General features: G+C 34.8%; 2 protein-coding genes across 2 annotated transcripts; one reads left to right on the top strand and one right to left on the bottom strand.

The window, feature by feature from the left end:
- The first annotated feature begins 8,861 nt into the window (after positions 1-8,861).
- LOC104094876 (F-box/LRR-repeat protein 3) lies at positions 8,862-14,597 on the top strand. The gene is made up of 8 exons (XM_009600893.4): positions 8,862-9,843; positions 11,674-11,799; positions 12,490-12,594; positions 12,675-13,068; positions 13,157-13,286; positions 13,433-13,727; positions 13,818-14,069; positions 14,248-14,597. The coding sequence occupies exons 1-8, from the start codon at positions 9,166-9,168 to the stop codon at positions 14,302-14,304; spliced, it is 2,037 nt and encodes a 678-aa protein (XP_009599188.1). The 5' UTR covers positions 8,862-9,165; the 3' UTR covers positions 14,305-14,597.
- A 1,006-nt stretch (positions 14,598-15,603) lies between these two features.
- Positions 15,604-17,306, bottom strand: LOC104094875 (CASP-like protein 4B1). The gene is made up of 3 exons (XM_009600891.4): positions 16,843-17,306; positions 16,307-16,442; positions 15,604-16,201 (listed from the first exon to the last, which is right to left on the bottom strand). The coding sequence occupies exons 1-3, from the start codon at positions 17,106-17,108 to the stop codon at positions 16,010-16,012; spliced, it is 594 nt and encodes a 197-aa protein (XP_009599186.1). The 5' UTR covers positions 17,109-17,306; the 3' UTR covers positions 15,604-16,009.
- Between the last annotated feature and the right edge of the window lie 225 nt (positions 17,307-17,531).

Genomic DNA, 17,531 nt, shown 5'->3' with positions numbered 1-17,531 from the left:
TTAAATAAGTATTATAGAAAAATAGATTTAAAAATTTAATTAATTTTTTAATCCTTAATTAACAAAGACAAATTCAAGATTTTTATTATATCAACTCATGGTCAAAATGATGGATGCATTCTTGAAATATAAGGGGTCGTTTGGTAGGGTATATAAGAATAGTGTTGATTAAGGTGTATTAGTAATGCATGGATTAGTAATGCAATCATTAGTTATGTGTTGAATTTGATAAGATTAACGTGAACTAGTGTGAACATTTGAAGCCTCCTTTTAGGAAGAAATTGGTAGATGCATTTTTTTATGCATTTATATTACATGATCTCACTTAATGTGATGTCATGCATGACATTATTAAGGCCATTTCTCTTCTATAAATAATAAGGGTTTTATTCATTTGTAAACATCTCTCACTTGCCTTTTTATCTCCTAAAGCATTTGAATCTTATTTCTCTCTTGTAGTATTTTACTTGTATTTTTGGAGTGAAATAAAATTTGAGTTGATTGTATCCGAGGACTAGGCAAAAATCAATTTTTGCCGAACCTCGTTAATTTCTGGTGTTCTTTTTATTATTGTCTTATTTACTATTTATTAGCTACCTTTAGATATAGTAGTTATTATTTCATCACTCTCTATATATTCGACTTCCGCAACAATTGGTATCAGGGCCAGGGTTCTATCTAGTATGCTCTGTTGTTGCAGCATAGTCTGAACTTCCACATCATAAAAGAATTACTTTGGTGTTCTCTACTATCAACAAATAAATAGTATGTGTAGCAAAAATGGGAGATAATAAAAATGAAGAGTCCATATCGGGTGTCAGTAATACGTCGTTGGCATCTTCGTTTATGATAAGAATTATGTCAAATGCAAAATTTGCAGTTAAAATTTTTGACGAGTCTGAACATTTTGAGATGTGGCAAGCTGAGGTTCTTAATATTCTTTTTAAACAAGGGCTAGATATTGCCATAGAAGAAAGAAATCAGATAATATCAGAGAAGAAGATTGAAAGATTATCAACGACATTTCTTGTGGTACCATTCGATCTTACCTCACAAGAGAACAAAAGTATCCATATACAGAAGAAACTTCTGCAAGTAAATTGTAGAATGCATTGGAGGATAAATTCTTGAAGAAAAATAATCAAAATAAACTTTACATAAAAAAGAGATTGTTACGCTTCACATATGTTCTTGGTACTATAATGAATGATCATATCACCAGCTTTAATAAGTTGGCGATAGATTTGCAGAATATGAAAGTGACTTTTAGTGATGGAGATATGGCCCTAATGTTATTAAGTTCACTCCCCGATGAGTACGAGCACCTCGAAACTACTCTACTTCATGGGAATGATTAAGTGCCACTCAAAGAAGTTTGTTCTGCCTTATACAACTATGAACAAAGAAAGAGAGAAAAGCAAAAGAGTGGAGAAGGAGAATCACTGGTCGTTAGAGGTCGTTCTCAAAATCATATGAAAACGAAGAAAGGAAGATCCAAGTCAAGATCCAGACTTAGCAAAGATAAATGCACTTTTTGCTGAGAAAATGGGCACTGGAAGAAAGACTGTCCAAAGTAGAAAAACAAGACCAAACCTAACAATGTGAAGGCTGTCATGGATTCAACTATAACTGATTGTGACGACTCTGATTTCTCAGTAGTTACAACTGAGCCATTCAAACCATATGATATATGGCTGATGGATTCAGCTTGTAGCTATCATATGTGTCCCAACAGGGACGGATTCATTTATTTTCAAGAAGGAGAATGTGGAGTTATTCACACCGCAAATAATAATCCTTTTACCGCATATGGTATTGGTTCAATCCGATTAAGGAACCATAATGGATTGATCAGAACATTAACAGATGTTCGATACGTACCAGAATTGAAGAAAAATCTCATTTCTGTAGGAGCCCTAGAGTCAAAGGGGCTCAAAGTCATTGCAAAAAATGGGGTAATGAGAATATGCTCTGGTGCACTAGTGGTAATGAAGGGAATTTGACGAAATAATAACATGTACCACTATCACGGTAGTACAATTATTGGGACAGCAACAGTGACATCCAGTGATGACAAGGAGGTAGAAGCAACCAAGGATTGCTAAAAGAAGTAAAGACTTACAATTTGGAGTTTTGTGAGCATTGTGTCAAGGAAAAACAGACAAGGGTTAAATTTGAAACAATAATCCATAATACTAAAGGTATTATGGATAATGTTCACTCTGATATTTGGGGTTCTTCCAAAACAACTTCATTAGGTGGGAAACACTATTTTGTAACCTTTATTGATGACTTTTTCCGGAGAGTGTGGATGTATACTATGAAAACCAAAGATGAGGTACTCGAATTTTTCTCAAATGGAAGGTGATGATAGAGACTCAAACAAGAAAAAAGATAAAGTGTCTCCGCACAGAAAATGATGGAGAATACAAAAATGATCTTTACAATAAGATTTGTGAAAATGATGGTATTTTGAGACATTTCACCGTCAGAAATACACAATAACATACTGGAGTGGCAGAACGTATGAACCCGACTTTGCTGGAGAAGGTTCGGTGTATATTATCCAATGCTGACTTAAGCAAAGAATTTTAGGCTGAGGAAATAACATATGCATGCCACCTCACTAATAGTCTACCATCTTCCGCTATTGGAGGCAAGACACCATTTGAAAAATGATATGAAAAACCTCCTGAAGATTATAATATTTTGTATGTATTTGGCTCAATTGCATACTATCATGTGAGAGAGTCAAAATTGGATCCGAGAGTAAAGAAAGCTATATTTATGGGGATTACTTCTGGAGTCAAATGATACCGCTTATGGTGTCCAGAGATAAGAAAAAATATATTCAGCAGAGATGTTACCTTTGATGAATCTGCCATAACAGATAAGGTGACAGTTGAAAATGTCAAACAAACTGATGGTGCTTCAAAGCAGGTGGAGTTTGAGGGAAAATTAATTTTTCCAACACAGGGATAAAACGAGGAAATAATAGAAGATTTTCCCCTGGAAAAAGAGTCAGTGGAAGGGGAGATTCCAACTTAGGAACCCCAAAAATAACTTGAATCAATAACAAGCAACAAGCCAAAAAGAACAATAAAGAAATATGTTCGTCTCATAGAGCCGGTAGCTTGTGCAGCCTCAATTGTAGTTGATGGTGTTTCTATCACTTATAAAGATGCAGTCCAAAGTTTAGAAGAAGATAAGTAGAGGATTGCCATGAATGAAGAAATGCAGTCCCTTCATCAGAATCATACATGAAAATTGGCCAATTTTCTGAAGGGCAAGAAAGCAATTGGGTACAAATAGGTATTTGCAAAGAAAGAAGAATTTCCTAACCAAGAAGATGTTCGCTACAAAGCAAGATTGGTGGCCAAAGGGTACACTCAAAATGAGGGAATTGATTACAATGAGGTATTTTTTCCGGTCGCGAAATACTCTTCCATTAGAGTTTTGTTGGCTTTGGTAGCACAATTAAATTTGGAACTAGTTTAGTTAGATGTAAAAACTGCATTTTTACATGGAGACTTGGAAGAAGAAATCTATATGACTCAGCCAGAAGGATTCAAAGTTGCTGGAAAGGAAAATATGGTGTGCAAACTTGAAAAATCATTGTACGGATCGAAATAATCTTCTAGACAATGATGCAAACGATTTGACAAGTTTATGTTGCGGCAGAAGTACTAAAGAAGCAAATACGATCATTGTGTGTATTTGCGCAAGCTTGAAGACGGATCCTTCATATATCTTCTCTTATATGTTGATGATATGTTGATAGCTTCCAAAAGTCGAGAGGAAATTGAGAAAGTTGAAGATTCAACTAAGAAAGGAGTTTGAGATGAAGGATTTGGGTGAGGCGAAGAAAATTCTTGGCATGGAGATAAAAAGAGATAGACATTCAAAGAAACTCTATCTATCTCAGAAAGAATACTTGAAGAGAGTAATCGATCGATTTGGCATGAATGACAACACGAAGTCCACTTTAAGCTTAATGATGCTATGTCGCCGAAGAATGAAGCTGAACGAGAGTATATGTCAAGGGTACCATATGCAAATGCCGTTGGTAGCTTAATATATGCAATGGTTTACACAAGATCTGATATTTCACATGCTATCGGAGTTGTAAGCAGGTATATGCATGATCCAGGAAAGGAGCATTGACAAGTTGTGAAATAGATTCTGCGGTATATTCATAATATTGTAGATGTTGGATTGATTTTTGAGTAGGAAGATAGTCAATATCTGGTTGGATATTGAGACTTAGATTATGCAGGTGATTTAGACAAGCGTAGACCAACTACTGGTTATGTTTTCACTTTTACAAATGCACCAGTTAGTTGGAAGTCTATTTTACAATCAACAGTTGCTTTGTCTACTACTGAGGCAGAGTACATGGCAATTACAGAATCTGTAAAAGAGGCAATTTGGCTTCAAGAGTTGCTTAGAGAGCTTGGTATTGGTCAAGAAAGCATCACACTATTTTGTGATAGTCAGAGTGCTATCCAATTAGCAAAGAACCAAGTTTATCATGCAAGGACGAAGCACATTGATGTTCGATATCACTTTATACGAGATATTATAGAAGAAGGTGGAGTCAAGGTGCAGAAAATTCGGACTACAGACAACCCTGCTGATATGCTACCAAAAGTAGTGACTGCGATTAAGTTTCAACATTGTTTAAACTTGATCAATATTGTTGAACTTTGAAGATTGAAGTTGAAGACACAATCAAAATTTATCAGTGAGAAAAAATTGAAAAAATGAAATCTTGTCGAGGTGGAGATTTAGGAAGAAATTGGTAGATGCATTTTTTTCATGCATTTACATTGTATGATCACACTTAATGTGATGTCATGTATGACATACAGGGGCGGACCTAGAGCATTGAATACAGGTTTTCAGGAACCCAGTAACTTTTGCATATACCCTATATTTATATTAAAAAATTTATTAAATATTTATAAATATCTAACGGTGAACCTAGTTATTATTGCATATTAATTTAAAATTACGGTAGGAATCCATGAGCCTCAAATCCTGGATCCGCCTCTGATAACATTATTAAAGTCATTTCCCTTCTTTAAATAGCAAGGGTTTTGTTCATTTGTAAACATCTCTCACTTGCCTTCTTATCTCCTAAGGTATTTGAATCTTCTTTCTCTCTTGTAGTATTTCACTTATATTTTTGGAGTGAAATAAAGTTTGAGTTGATTGTGTCCGAGGACTAGGCAAAAATTAAATTTTACCGAACCTCGTTAATTTCTGGTATTTTTTTATTATTATCTAATTTACTATTTATTAGCTACCTTTAGATATAGTATTTGTGGTTTAATCACTCTCTATATATTCGGCTTCCATAATATTATGTATAGATTATTTCTTATCCACTGTTGGGTGTGATGTATTAAAAATTAAAATGCATTGCATACTTTTTAAGCAAATTAGTTATTTACAAAAATGCCCTCCATATTCTTTAGCTTTAAGGGACTTTAAGGATAATTTTATCTTTAACCATGCTAATGCATGCATTAACGGCCTTAGGGGTCGTTTGGTAGGATGCATTAGATACCATAATGCATGCATTAGTTTTGTGTATTGATAATATCTTGTTTGGTACACCTTTTGAACATATGCATTAGTTATGCAATCATTAGTTATACACCCTATTAGGTATTATCCTATGCATAACTAATGCATAGAAAACCATTGTATTAATAATGCGATGGGTTTTAATGCATGCATTAGCTTAGTTAAAGACAAAATTGTCCTTTAAAATTTATGCTTGATTAAAATATGTTATTATATTAATGCAAGTTTGATCAAGAAAGTGAAAAATAAAATTATATCCCTAGTAAATAAATAAATACTTAGCATATTTCTTTTTTATAAATAAATAAATATTCAGTTATATACTACAATATATGTAGACAAATCAAATAATTTTTTAAAACCTTTTTCATATAAGAACATGCCTCAACATATGTTTCTTTTAAAAAATTAAAGTGATGGACTTGTTATGAGGGTATTTTTGCAAACAAATAATTCTTTTAGAAATTGTGCAATGCTTTAATACATCAAACCAAATAATGAATAAGAAATATGTCAGTATAACTAATGGAAACATAACTAATACCAACATTACTAATACACCTTATTCAGCATTATTCTTTTGCCCCTACCAAACGACCTCTTAGTATTGCTAATACCATAGTTTCTTATGTATTAGTTATACATAGGAGAATATCAAATAGATTGTATAACTAATACTTGCATTAGTAATGCATATGTTGAAAAAGTGTACCAAACAAGAGATTAGTAATACCAAAAGTTAATACATATGTTATTTTCTCTAATGCATCCTACCAAATGACCCATAAAAGATTTCAAATAAATACCGGCATTTATTTTTAAAAGTTCGCTAAACCCATTTTTAACTCTCTTTGGTTTTCTTTACCAGAATAAAGTACTTAAGCCCACATTTCTCTTATCAAAAGCTAAATAATACTCTTTTTTTCAACCTTTTTAACTAGTCGTGCAAACTAAAACTAATATATTCAAGACGGAAAAGTCTATGTTTGCACTAAGAAAAGCTAAAGTAACGAACAATAAGATACTTACGTTTGGTTTCAAACAGTATTGACATCAATCAATAGTAATACCACTAAGTATCAGGAGGGATATGTTGGGATGCAAACGAGATATTTTTAGTTTTTATTAATCCTTAATAAGAGGTTTTGGGTTTGAATATTAAAAATTAAAAAAAATAAACCTTAATAAAAAGTGTTTCCCTCTTCATAGGTCTTATATAATGCGAATCAGAATTAGTCGAGTTAATAAATTTAAACGATCGAATTATTTCTATGTGATTTATAGGTTATAGATTCAAACAGGGGAAGGAATATAAAATATCTTTTTGTACCGGACTTCCATTTTAATAAATGGATCAAATTACGAATACTAGGGATAGAACTGAGACAACATTATCTTGTCAAATAGGTCAGTTAAGGCCTGCGTGAGAAAGAACCTCCCTCAGGTAAGGTCCTCAACAAAGTTTCTTTATTTGTTGATCTATTTATTATTTTGTGGTGTTGTGGCCCCCTCCCCCAACTTTTTCTCTTTCTTATTAAATTCCTATATGTATACATCAAAGTTCAAAGCTCAGCCGTTCTTATCAGGGTAAGGTAGGTACGTTACTTTGTTGACAAACCCATCCCCAATAAGTACGGCCTTTTACCCATAACACCATATAGTACTATTATTTTTGCTGAATTGATAAGTATGAATTGAGTCAATACCTTCGTTGGCCACCAAAAGTATCATCATTTCATGCCCAGGTGCTAGTATTTATTTTTAAGAAAATATTGTTTTACTTTTCCACTTAGGTGATAATATCAAACTTATTAGAAACACTAAAAAGAAGCGTTTCAATTTGCTTGATATCATTTAATTAGACACGGATAAAAAAGGATTTTTGAAATTTATTATTTTAAAAAGCTTTTAAATTTTATGTGACTATTAAGTATTTTATCAAAAGTACAATAAGTATATTAAAATTAATTTTTTTTAAAAATATCAACAATAACAAATTCAATATAAAAATAGTATATATATATATATATATATATGCAGTCTTACCCTAAAAATTATTTACGAGAGATCTTTAGCAACTTTTTTTAAACATAAAAATAATATTTTTTTAAAACAGACTAAAAAAAGAAAAGGTAATACAACTAGCTAATTTATTAAAATAATAATAGGCTTTTGCAACACATGAAAGGTTATCTTTATTCTTTGTGTGGGGACAGAAATGTTGAAAAAATCAATGAAAAAAAGGATAATCGTACCGTCCGTCTGCACTTGAATGTGTCCTTCCTCACATATTTTCTCCACCGAATGAAATGGTCTACGTAATGACCTGTTTTTTGTATTTGGGTTTTGGGCCCAATTCCATTTCCAGAAGAAAATGACTTCATTACGCCTTCGTCAACATCTCCATTGCTACCATCCTTTTCTGTCCTTTCCCGTACGGCATTCTCCTTCCTCCTTATTTGACCATTTTACCCCTTTATATACTAAGTACTATACAAACATTTCAGTATTATCCCATTTTTTTTAAATCACTTTTGAACAACAATTAATTTTTAATCAAGATTGGGTTGTTCTAGTGGTGAGTATCCTCCACTTCCAACCAAGATGTTGTGAGTTCGAGTCACCCCAAGAGTAAGGTGGGTAATTTTTGGAGGGAGGGAGCTGGGGTTTATCGGAAACAGCCTCTCTACCCCAGGGTAGGGTAAGGTTTGCGTACACATTACCCTTCCCATTATATTGGGTTGTTGTTGTTGTTGAATTAATGTTTGATCAAGTTTTAAAAAGTGTGTATTTTTCTAAAAGTGCTTTTGCGAAGAAACTTACTTTACCGTTTCTACTTCTACTCAGAACTTACTTTTTTCTTTTGAAAGTTTGATTAAATATATTAACTTTAAAAAAAAAGCACTTGAAGTTGGCAAACCCGGCTATAAGTATATCAAATATAGAAGAATCAAGTTAATTTCCCTAGTAAACATTCTACATTTACCATTAAAACATAGCAATTTAGTTTTTTTTAACTCACAAGGAAGCTAAATAGGAAAAGTCTATTGGGATACGAATATGAGAGGCTCACCCTATTAGCTTCTGAAAATTTTAATGCAAGTGAGAAATATTTTTACCAAGTTAGGTTTGTTTTGGAAAAAGGCAAACAAACACATGATGATAGTTTTGCAACACATACATCATCTAGGGAAGGTATTATACATGAAAGTATCCACTCTCCAAAGCTAAGAGGGTACATTGGTCTTTCAAGAATATGGAGAAGTCCAAGAAGGATAAAAAAGTAAATTAGACATTCTTCATCTTCACTTGGTTCTGAGCTGCTCAAACTAGGCCAGTGTTTTTCTGTTAACGGTTGCTTCTAATTTTCTGTCATCAAATTCACATACAAAATTTTTATATCTCCACCTGCAAAATTCTCCCCTAAAATCCTACATACCATCTTCTTATTCTTCCAAATTTCTCAACACATAGTAATTTTTTCTTTTTTCTTTTTAATACCAAATCTACGCTACAAAACAAAGCTGTGTCAACTTGTATAGAAAAGCATAAAGCTCTAATCTTTAGCTCAAAATGATCCCTAAAGTTTCAATCTTGGGAACAATGAAGAAGCAAAAACCAAATTCACAATCCAATTTCAACAATCACTTTGATCTTCTTTCTGAAGAAATTGTCTTTTCAATTCTTGATTATCTTAATGACAACCCAATTGACAAAAAATCATTTTCTCTTGTTTGTAAGACTTTTTATGCTACTGAATCTCACCATAGGAAAATCTTGAAACCCCTTAGGTCAGAACACTTGACAAAGATTCTTAGCAGATACCCACAAGTTAACCATCTTGATCTTTCCCTTTGTCCTAGAATTACAGACAGTTCACTCACAGTTATAGCTAGTTTTTGCAAGGAAATGTTGAGGTCAATTAATCTTTCAAGGTCTAAGTTTTTTACTCATTTGGGGTTGTCCAATTTGGTGTTAAACTGTGGGAATTTGGTTGAAATTGATTTGTCAAATGCCACTGAGTTGAAGGATGTGGGTGCTGCTGCATTAGCTGAGGCAAAGAACTTGGAGAAGTTGTGGTTGGTGAGGTGTAAGTCTATAACAGATATTGGACTTGGTTGTATTGCTGTAGGCTGCAGGAAGCTGAGGTTGCTTAGCTTGAGATGGTGTTTGGGTGTTGGTGATTTAGGTGTGGGTTTAATTGCTGTTAAGTGTAAGGAGATTCGTTGTTTGGATCTTTCTTACCTGCCGGTAATGGATCTTTTCTTCCCTTTATTTTGATTTTGAGATTGTTCTTTTGTGTTGTATATTCTCTTGGAAGTTTGTTTGGGTTGTTATCTTTTCGTGTTTCCCCTTTTGAGTTTAGTCTAACTTGTTTCTGTTTTATGCTTTCATAGTAAGCTTGTTTGTTTGTCTAATATATTCCCTCCGTTTCAATTTACATGACGTAATTTGATTGGACACAAAGCTTAAGAAAGAAAGGAAGACGTTTGAAACTTGTGAGCTTAAATATACCATAACAGTTGTGTGGCTATAAAAGCTTGTCACTAAGGGTAAATGGGAGGTTCAAGTTAAATCTTTTCCAAATTTAGAAAGGTTCCATTCCTTTTGAACCTACTAATTAATAAGGAAATAGTGTCATTCTTATTGGAACAGAGGGAATAGTTCATTTGAATGCGTTGTCATGGTAAGAGTATGCGGTTGATTGGTTGGTTGTTCAGTTGACAATATTTATTCTGGACCTGAAGCTGGTGAATTCTTTGTGTATCTTCATGTTGCAATCAATGATTATCATGTGACTTGTCACTTTACTTGAGGATTTTGAGAACTGTTTTATTTCTCATTGTCATACTTTTACCAAGCTAGTTAACAGATTAATTGCTTATCAGATTAATTGACATACTTTCAAAATGGTTATGGAATTGGTTTATTTGAATTCTGATGTATCCTGGATGCCTAATATGCATATGTATGTCTTATAACAAATATAGCTTAAGTGAAGATTGTTTTGGGAATGTTAGTTTGTTATATCTTTAACATGGTCTTAGAGACTGCTATATTTTATCTTTGTAATTGAATGGAAGAACTTGTATATTATTCCAAGAGGTAACAGGTATAAATACATGTACATAGGGTTCTAACTATGGAAAGAATCAAAAAGGGAAATCCTATACATCTGCTATTAATGCTTATAAATATGCTATCTGCGCACATCACATCAAATGTGACTAAGTTCATTCTATAACAATCTTCTTTCTTAAAACTTCATAAGCATATTTTTGTTCTCTATCTTCCATAAGGAACGTAATGAGTTTGCAGTGGCCAACAAGTGCTTACGTGTCACTAATGCATCAAACTCAATGCTGATTCTTTTGAATTAGAAGGGAAAGGACATCCGTCAAAAAATTATCTAACATTATTACACATTTGCTAATATTCAACCTGTCTTAGACAAGTGTATCTTTTGTATTGTGTTTTCTCCACTGAGGAGATGCGCCTTTTAGCATGCTTCTGGCCTGAAGTTTGCCAAAGAGAAGCTACATTGCAGAGTCCAGCTATTGAATCCTCTTGAACACGTGTAGCTCTAGAATCCTATACCTTTTCGGATGAATACTTGAATGTTCTCTTATTGTACTCCTGGATGACTTGAAATTATTGTAGGTTTTATTGCTGTAGAGTATCTAAGCAGATTCTCTCGTATGTGCTCACTGCTAAAGTATTAGTATATGACCTAGTAAAGTAGCTTAATTTGTCTGCTCTACAGGTCTCAGTTACATCGGTGACCATTAATTACTATGAGAAAGTTCTTGTTGACATGATTTCAAAGTCTTTTTTTTTTTTTTTACTTACCAGTTTACTACGACTTTGGTTCTGAAATTAAATTCCAGATGTAACAACGTTCTGGTGGCTTCCTGTATTTATGAAGTTGTTTTATGTCGTCTTTTTCAGTGTCTTGTTATGAGATCCTATCTTCTTTTCTTTCTTCCATTTTGTTTTGGCTTTGCTATGTTCTTTTTTTTTTCTTTCTGCTGGCTCTATCTGAGTATTGTACAATAATGTGTTAATCTTCTTATGATGCAGATCACTAATGAATGCTTATCGTCAATCTCGAAACTGCAATATCTTGAAGATTTGGTTCTAGAAGGTTGCTACGGGATTGATGATGACAGCCTTGCATCCCTCAAGCAAGGCTGCAAGTCACTAAAGGTGTGTACTCCTGAAGACTTTGGTTCTGATATTCTTCTTTCCTTCGGAAAATAGAAAAAAATAAAGGGATATTGTTATTGTGTGGACTACAATTTGTGAATTGTGATATAATCCTAGCTTCAAGCACCCTTTCTTTCACATGTACAAAGTATATGGCTACTTTTCTTAATTGCCTAGTTAATAATTGGAGTCTCACGGAACCCAAGGGTGTGGCCTAGTGGTCAATGAAGTGGGTTACGAACCATGAGGTCTCAGGTTCAAATCCCAACAGAGGCGAAAAGACTAGGTGATTTCTTCCATCTGTCCAAGCTTGGAGGACAGACTTACCTGGTACTTGTTGCTGGTGGGAGGTAGCAGGTATCTCGTTCTCGTGGAATTAGTCGAGGTCCGCATAAGCCGGCCCGGACATCACAGTTATCAAAAACAAAAAATAATACTTGGAGTCTCACTATGCCAACACTATTATAAGTTCTCTGAGATAGTTAATAATTTGGGTAACCCGGAGTATAGGCAGCTCAGAATTCTACCTGATTGTCAGATGTCCCAAAGAAGTGGCCTATTATGAAATTAAAGTGTTCCCTTGCACATCATTATCTGTTTTTGTTTTTGCTCCCATTTACAAGTTATTTCTACTTTTCATTCAAAGTCACTGTTGACTAATATCACTACATGTATGTTGGCTTTTTTCAGGCACTTGATATGTCAAGCTGTCAGAATGTTAGTCACGTGGGTTTGTCGTCTCTCACTAGCAGTGCCGAATGTCTGCAGCAACTTATCTTAGCATATGGTTCTCCTGTAAGGCTTAACTGACTTAAGCATCTTTCAGTAGTATGAGTTTTAATTCGATTGATGATTTACAATTATTGGTATTTCAGGTAACATCAGCTGTCGCGGATAGCTTGCAGAAGCTTTCCAGGTTGCGGTCCGTCAAACTAGATGGTTGCCAAGTTACATGCTCTGGACTGAAAGCTATTGGAAATTGGTGTGTTTCACTAAGGGAACTGAGCTTAAGTAAATGCTTGGGGGTGACGGATGGTGGTCTCTGCTCCCTCGTAACAAAGCACAAAGACTTAAGGAAGCTTGACATTACTTGTTGCCGCAAGATAACTCACGTATCCATTTCCCATATAACAAATTCCTGTGCCTCCCTTACTTCTCTCAGGATGGAGTCTTGTACTCTAGTCCCGAGAGAAGCTTTTGTTCTAATTGGACAGCGTTGCCAGTACCTTGAAGAGCTTGACCTTACGGACAACGAAGTTGACGATGAAGGTCACCCCTTTGCCCTAAAGGTTTCAGGCTTTTGTCGTAATTTCAAAACTTCCACCTTTTTGTATCTTATGCTCTCCTACATATGCAGGCTTGAAGTCCATTTCCAAGTGTGCCCGTCTTTCCAGCCTAAAGCTGGGGATCTGCCTGAATATAACTGATCAGGGCGTTACTCACATTGGCATGTGCTGCTCAAATCTTAAGGAGCTTGATTTATACAGGTGTATATTTCACAGTGCTTCATATCTTGTGCAATTTCTTTGAACTTTTTTTTTTTTGGTGATAGACTGGGAAACTCTTAACTCTACGCTATGACGTTCGAGAGATAAAGTGTGCTGATCGCTGGATTAATTATTCTTCTTGACAGATCAGCTGGAATTTCCGACTTGGGAATATTAGCAATTGCTCGCGGTTGTGTTGGCCTTGAAATGATCAATATTGCCTATTGCAATCGTATTACTGATGGCTCGTTCATATCTTTATCCAAGTGTTCAAAGTTGAATACACTCGAAAGTAGAAGTTGTCCTTTTGTCACATCTTTTGGTCTTGCCGCTGTTGCTGTGGGATGTAAGCAACTTACCAAGCTAGACATCAAAAACTGCCGCAACATTGATGATGCTGGAATGATTCCACTTGCTCACTTCTCGCTTAACCTCAAACAGGTAACTACAGTTTCTCTTTCATTGAATGTAATGTTCGACGGAGTGGAGCATTGGCATCTAATAATAGCTGGTCATCTGTCAAATACACAGATAAATTTATCGTACACTTCAGTGACGGACGTGGGGCTGTTGTCTCTTGCCAGCATCAGAAGTCTGCAGAACATGACAATCCTACACCTGAAAGGTTTGTCTCCCGGTGGACTAGGAGCTGCACTTTTGGCTTGCGGCGGACTTACTAAAGTTAAGCTGCAGACATCATTTAAACCGTTGCTACCACAACCTCTTCTTCAACATTTAGAAGCCCGAGGTTGTGTCTTCCAATGGAGAGAGAAACCATTTCAGGTGCTTTTCTCATATGATTCTAACCTTTTCCATTTCCTCTGAAAAGTATGTGATGCCACTTCATGCAGTTTCAGAGCCTTTCTTGTTATTGAGGCAATAAAAGAGGCGTTTTTGCTTTGATTATCTTTGTTGTAATAATGAAAATGTCTTATTTCTTACTCCTATTGGTTAAACGCAGGCTGAAGTAGATCCACTATGCTGGAAGATTCAGCTGGATAATTTAGATGAAGATTAAAGTCAACCGTTTGAGCCGTTTATGCTGGTGGCCTGTGATGAAATGGATCGTCGTCCCAAAGGTTAAGTCATTTGTTCATCTGTTAGCACTTCATCAGGCATTAGGTGCATTGTTTATGGTGCATGTTTTCCGCATTTCGCGTCTGTAACTTGTTCATATGTATTCTCTAAATACTCGGTAAATTCCAAAGAGGGAAAGTCATTTGCCATTCAGCATTGCCCTGGCATTAGATCAATTTTGTCACAAATGTTATGAGATGGATTGAACAGATTGAGAAAACCATGTTTCAATAACTGCTTTGTGAATCGTTTATTGCTTTCTACTTAAAAAAAATTATAAGTTACTACAAGAAGCTTTCATCTTTCCTTAAAACGTCACTCGATCTTTCGAGAAAAAGAACAGCAGAAAGTATAGTCTCACAACTTGCTAGTTAAACTATGCACCAAGATGAAGCAGCAGGCGTCGGTCCGTAGAACTTATAATAAGGAGATGGTTGTGGCGCAAAATACTCTTGTGCACCTATGTCATTCGGCTTGTGTGCAAGCTCGCCCCCTTATGTTATGGAAGAATTGAGGAAAAATGCCATTGAATGGTCGTAATCATTAACAACCCAACCGACGTCCACCATAAAGGTTAGGGTGGTATCATAAGTACCTTTCATCCTCGATCAGATGTCTCGGGTTCAAGTCCTGGGAATGGAGTCTTCTTTGGGAGAGAGCATTTTACTAATGTCTTGGTTTCAAGTCTTGGGAATGGATATCCTTTACTAGATAGCGCTTTACCATCTTAAGTGAGACCTTCTAGCACATTTTCGAATTAGTCGGGCCACAAAGTGGGTACCGGACTCGGGCGGAGAACGAGAAAAATTGAGATACTAATTAAATGTTCCCTCATTCCATTTTAACTGATTTACATTCTATTATAGGGTCAAAAGTAATTCTCTCTGCGGCAATTCTCTGTCAACTTATTATTTGAATGAAATTTCTAGCTAGTTATTATTTTAATTTCCAAAAGAAAAATGAATCTATATCTCAATGCTAGACCAAACAATATGTAAATGGAGTAAGTTTAACAAATATTACTCCCTCAGTTTCAATTTAGATGATACACTAATTAGAAATAATTCAACTTTAAACTCTTCATTTTATCCATTTTACCCTTAATGAGAAGCTTTTATAAACACACAAATGTCATAGCCCCACAAAGGTAAAACCCCTTAAGTTTTTAAGACCACAAGTTTCAAAAATCTTATTTTATTTTCTTAAACTCCGTGTCGAGTCAAACTAAACAGAGAGAGTATGAGATGGGGAGAGGGAATAACCTCTCTGTAGCTTTGATATATGTACAGATCAATTTACACTCTGAATTTTAACATACAGGTTTTCAGCAAACAGGCAATATCTCTGTAGCTTTGATACATATGTACATGGGGGGAAAAATGAAAACAAAGAACGAATAACGCAGAGGCGGATCCAGGATTTAAATTATATGGGTTCAACCTTTAAGGTTCTTAGCATTGAACTCACTGTATTTTTAAAGTCGTGGATTCAGACCTACCATTTGTTACAATGTTAGTACATTTTTCACATAAATTTATGCTTCGCGTCGCAAGTACTGAGTTAAGATGAATCGGTAACGGAACTCTGCATCCGTCCCTGTATAACATAGGCAGAATAATCAGACTCAGACTGTCTTTAAGATTTCATCAAATGTGGGATTTATTTGAGAGCTTATATCCAGAAATAAGAGCTGACACAGCCAAAGCAAAGAATGCCAAGCACTCCATACTAATTGCTGCTACTGAAGAATCTGTGAATATGTTGTCATTATTTTCTCTCATCCTATTTGTCAATGGCACAGCAGATGATGCAGCTGATAATAACAAGTATGCTACCACCTGCAATTCCCGTAAAATTTTAGATCAAAATTCAATCAAGAACTACTCTTCCCTTTTCAAGTTTATTGAATTCAATTGTTCATATAAATATAGAAAATCACTAACCTGATCACCAAAGAAGCTTAGCAAAGCTAATTTTTGACGTGAGAATGATTCCTTGCCAGTTGAAAGTTCATGAACTTGTCTCAGAACTTGCAATCCTGTATATAATGTGGACAGAATTGCAATAGCCAACACATACCTGTTGTAACCACATCCCAAAATTCCAATTCAATTTCCGATATTAGAAATCACTACTACGTCTCGATCCCAAACATGTTGCATCGGCAATATGAATCCTCATTGTCCATGTCGCTCCATTTAAGCTCATTTAGTTCCAGTATTATGCAATATATACAATTAAAAGTAAAAATAAAATATATATAACAATATATATATATATATATATATGTATAGATTTTTTTTTTTTGCTACTGTTATAAACCTCCAAGTGGAACTAAAAGATTCTTAAAATACATCGGATATAAAGTAAACATACTAACATGACTAAAACTTGATCAAAACAAATTGATATTGCCTATACTTATTTTTTAATTCAAAGAAAAAAAATATTATGATTATTGTCCAAACGAAGTGTATACCTGTATTCTTCATATCGATCAAAATCTTTCCAATCACCATGAGTATTGCTAGCCATGACAATGAAAGCAATCAATGAAAAAACCAAGGCAAGACCATGTAAAAGTAAAGAACCCCTCTTCACCCTATCTTCTCTTTTCCACCTTTTGACGATGTTGGACACTCCCGCGCCGATTCCCGGTGCTTGGCTCTCTCCATCTCCGGCTGCCGGAGGTGTAATTGGGGCTGGCAAAGCATCTGTCACTTTATGAACGTTTTCATCCGCCATTTTCTCTTAAAAAACAAGGCCTTTAATAGGCTAATAAAACAGAGAACAGTACAAATTGGGGAAGGTCAAGAATTATTGATAGTTTGGGGATTGGGAAGTTATTATAAGTAGAAGAAGAAAGAAGAGGAAAGAAAAGGAAGTTGAAGGTGGCTTAAAGGATGAGAACATATATTGCAGAGACAATAAACTAGGACTACTGTTTTCTTTGCTGTATTTGACAACTCAGTTTTGTCGTCATTTTTAAATTGGTTCGGGATGAGAAAAAGAAACGTTTTTTTGGTTGTAACTATATGGAGTTATGTACACCGAAAATACAAGTAGATTGTACACTGAAAAAAATATAGACAGGTTCGAACCTCAATTAGGGTTGCTTATTGGTCAGTTCGATTTTGAATATTATTGGTTTAACTTGTAAATTTATAA

The sequence above is a fragment of the Nicotiana tomentosiformis genome, chromosome 10 (genome assembly GCF_000390325.3).
Source record: "Nicotiana tomentosiformis chromosome 10, ASM39032v3, whole genome shotgun sequence".
In the NCBI taxonomy this organism is placed as follows: Eukaryota; Viridiplantae; Streptophyta; class Magnoliopsida; order Solanales; family Solanaceae; genus Nicotiana; species Nicotiana tomentosiformis.
This window is presented reverse-complemented; position numbering and strand designations above follow the sequence as displayed.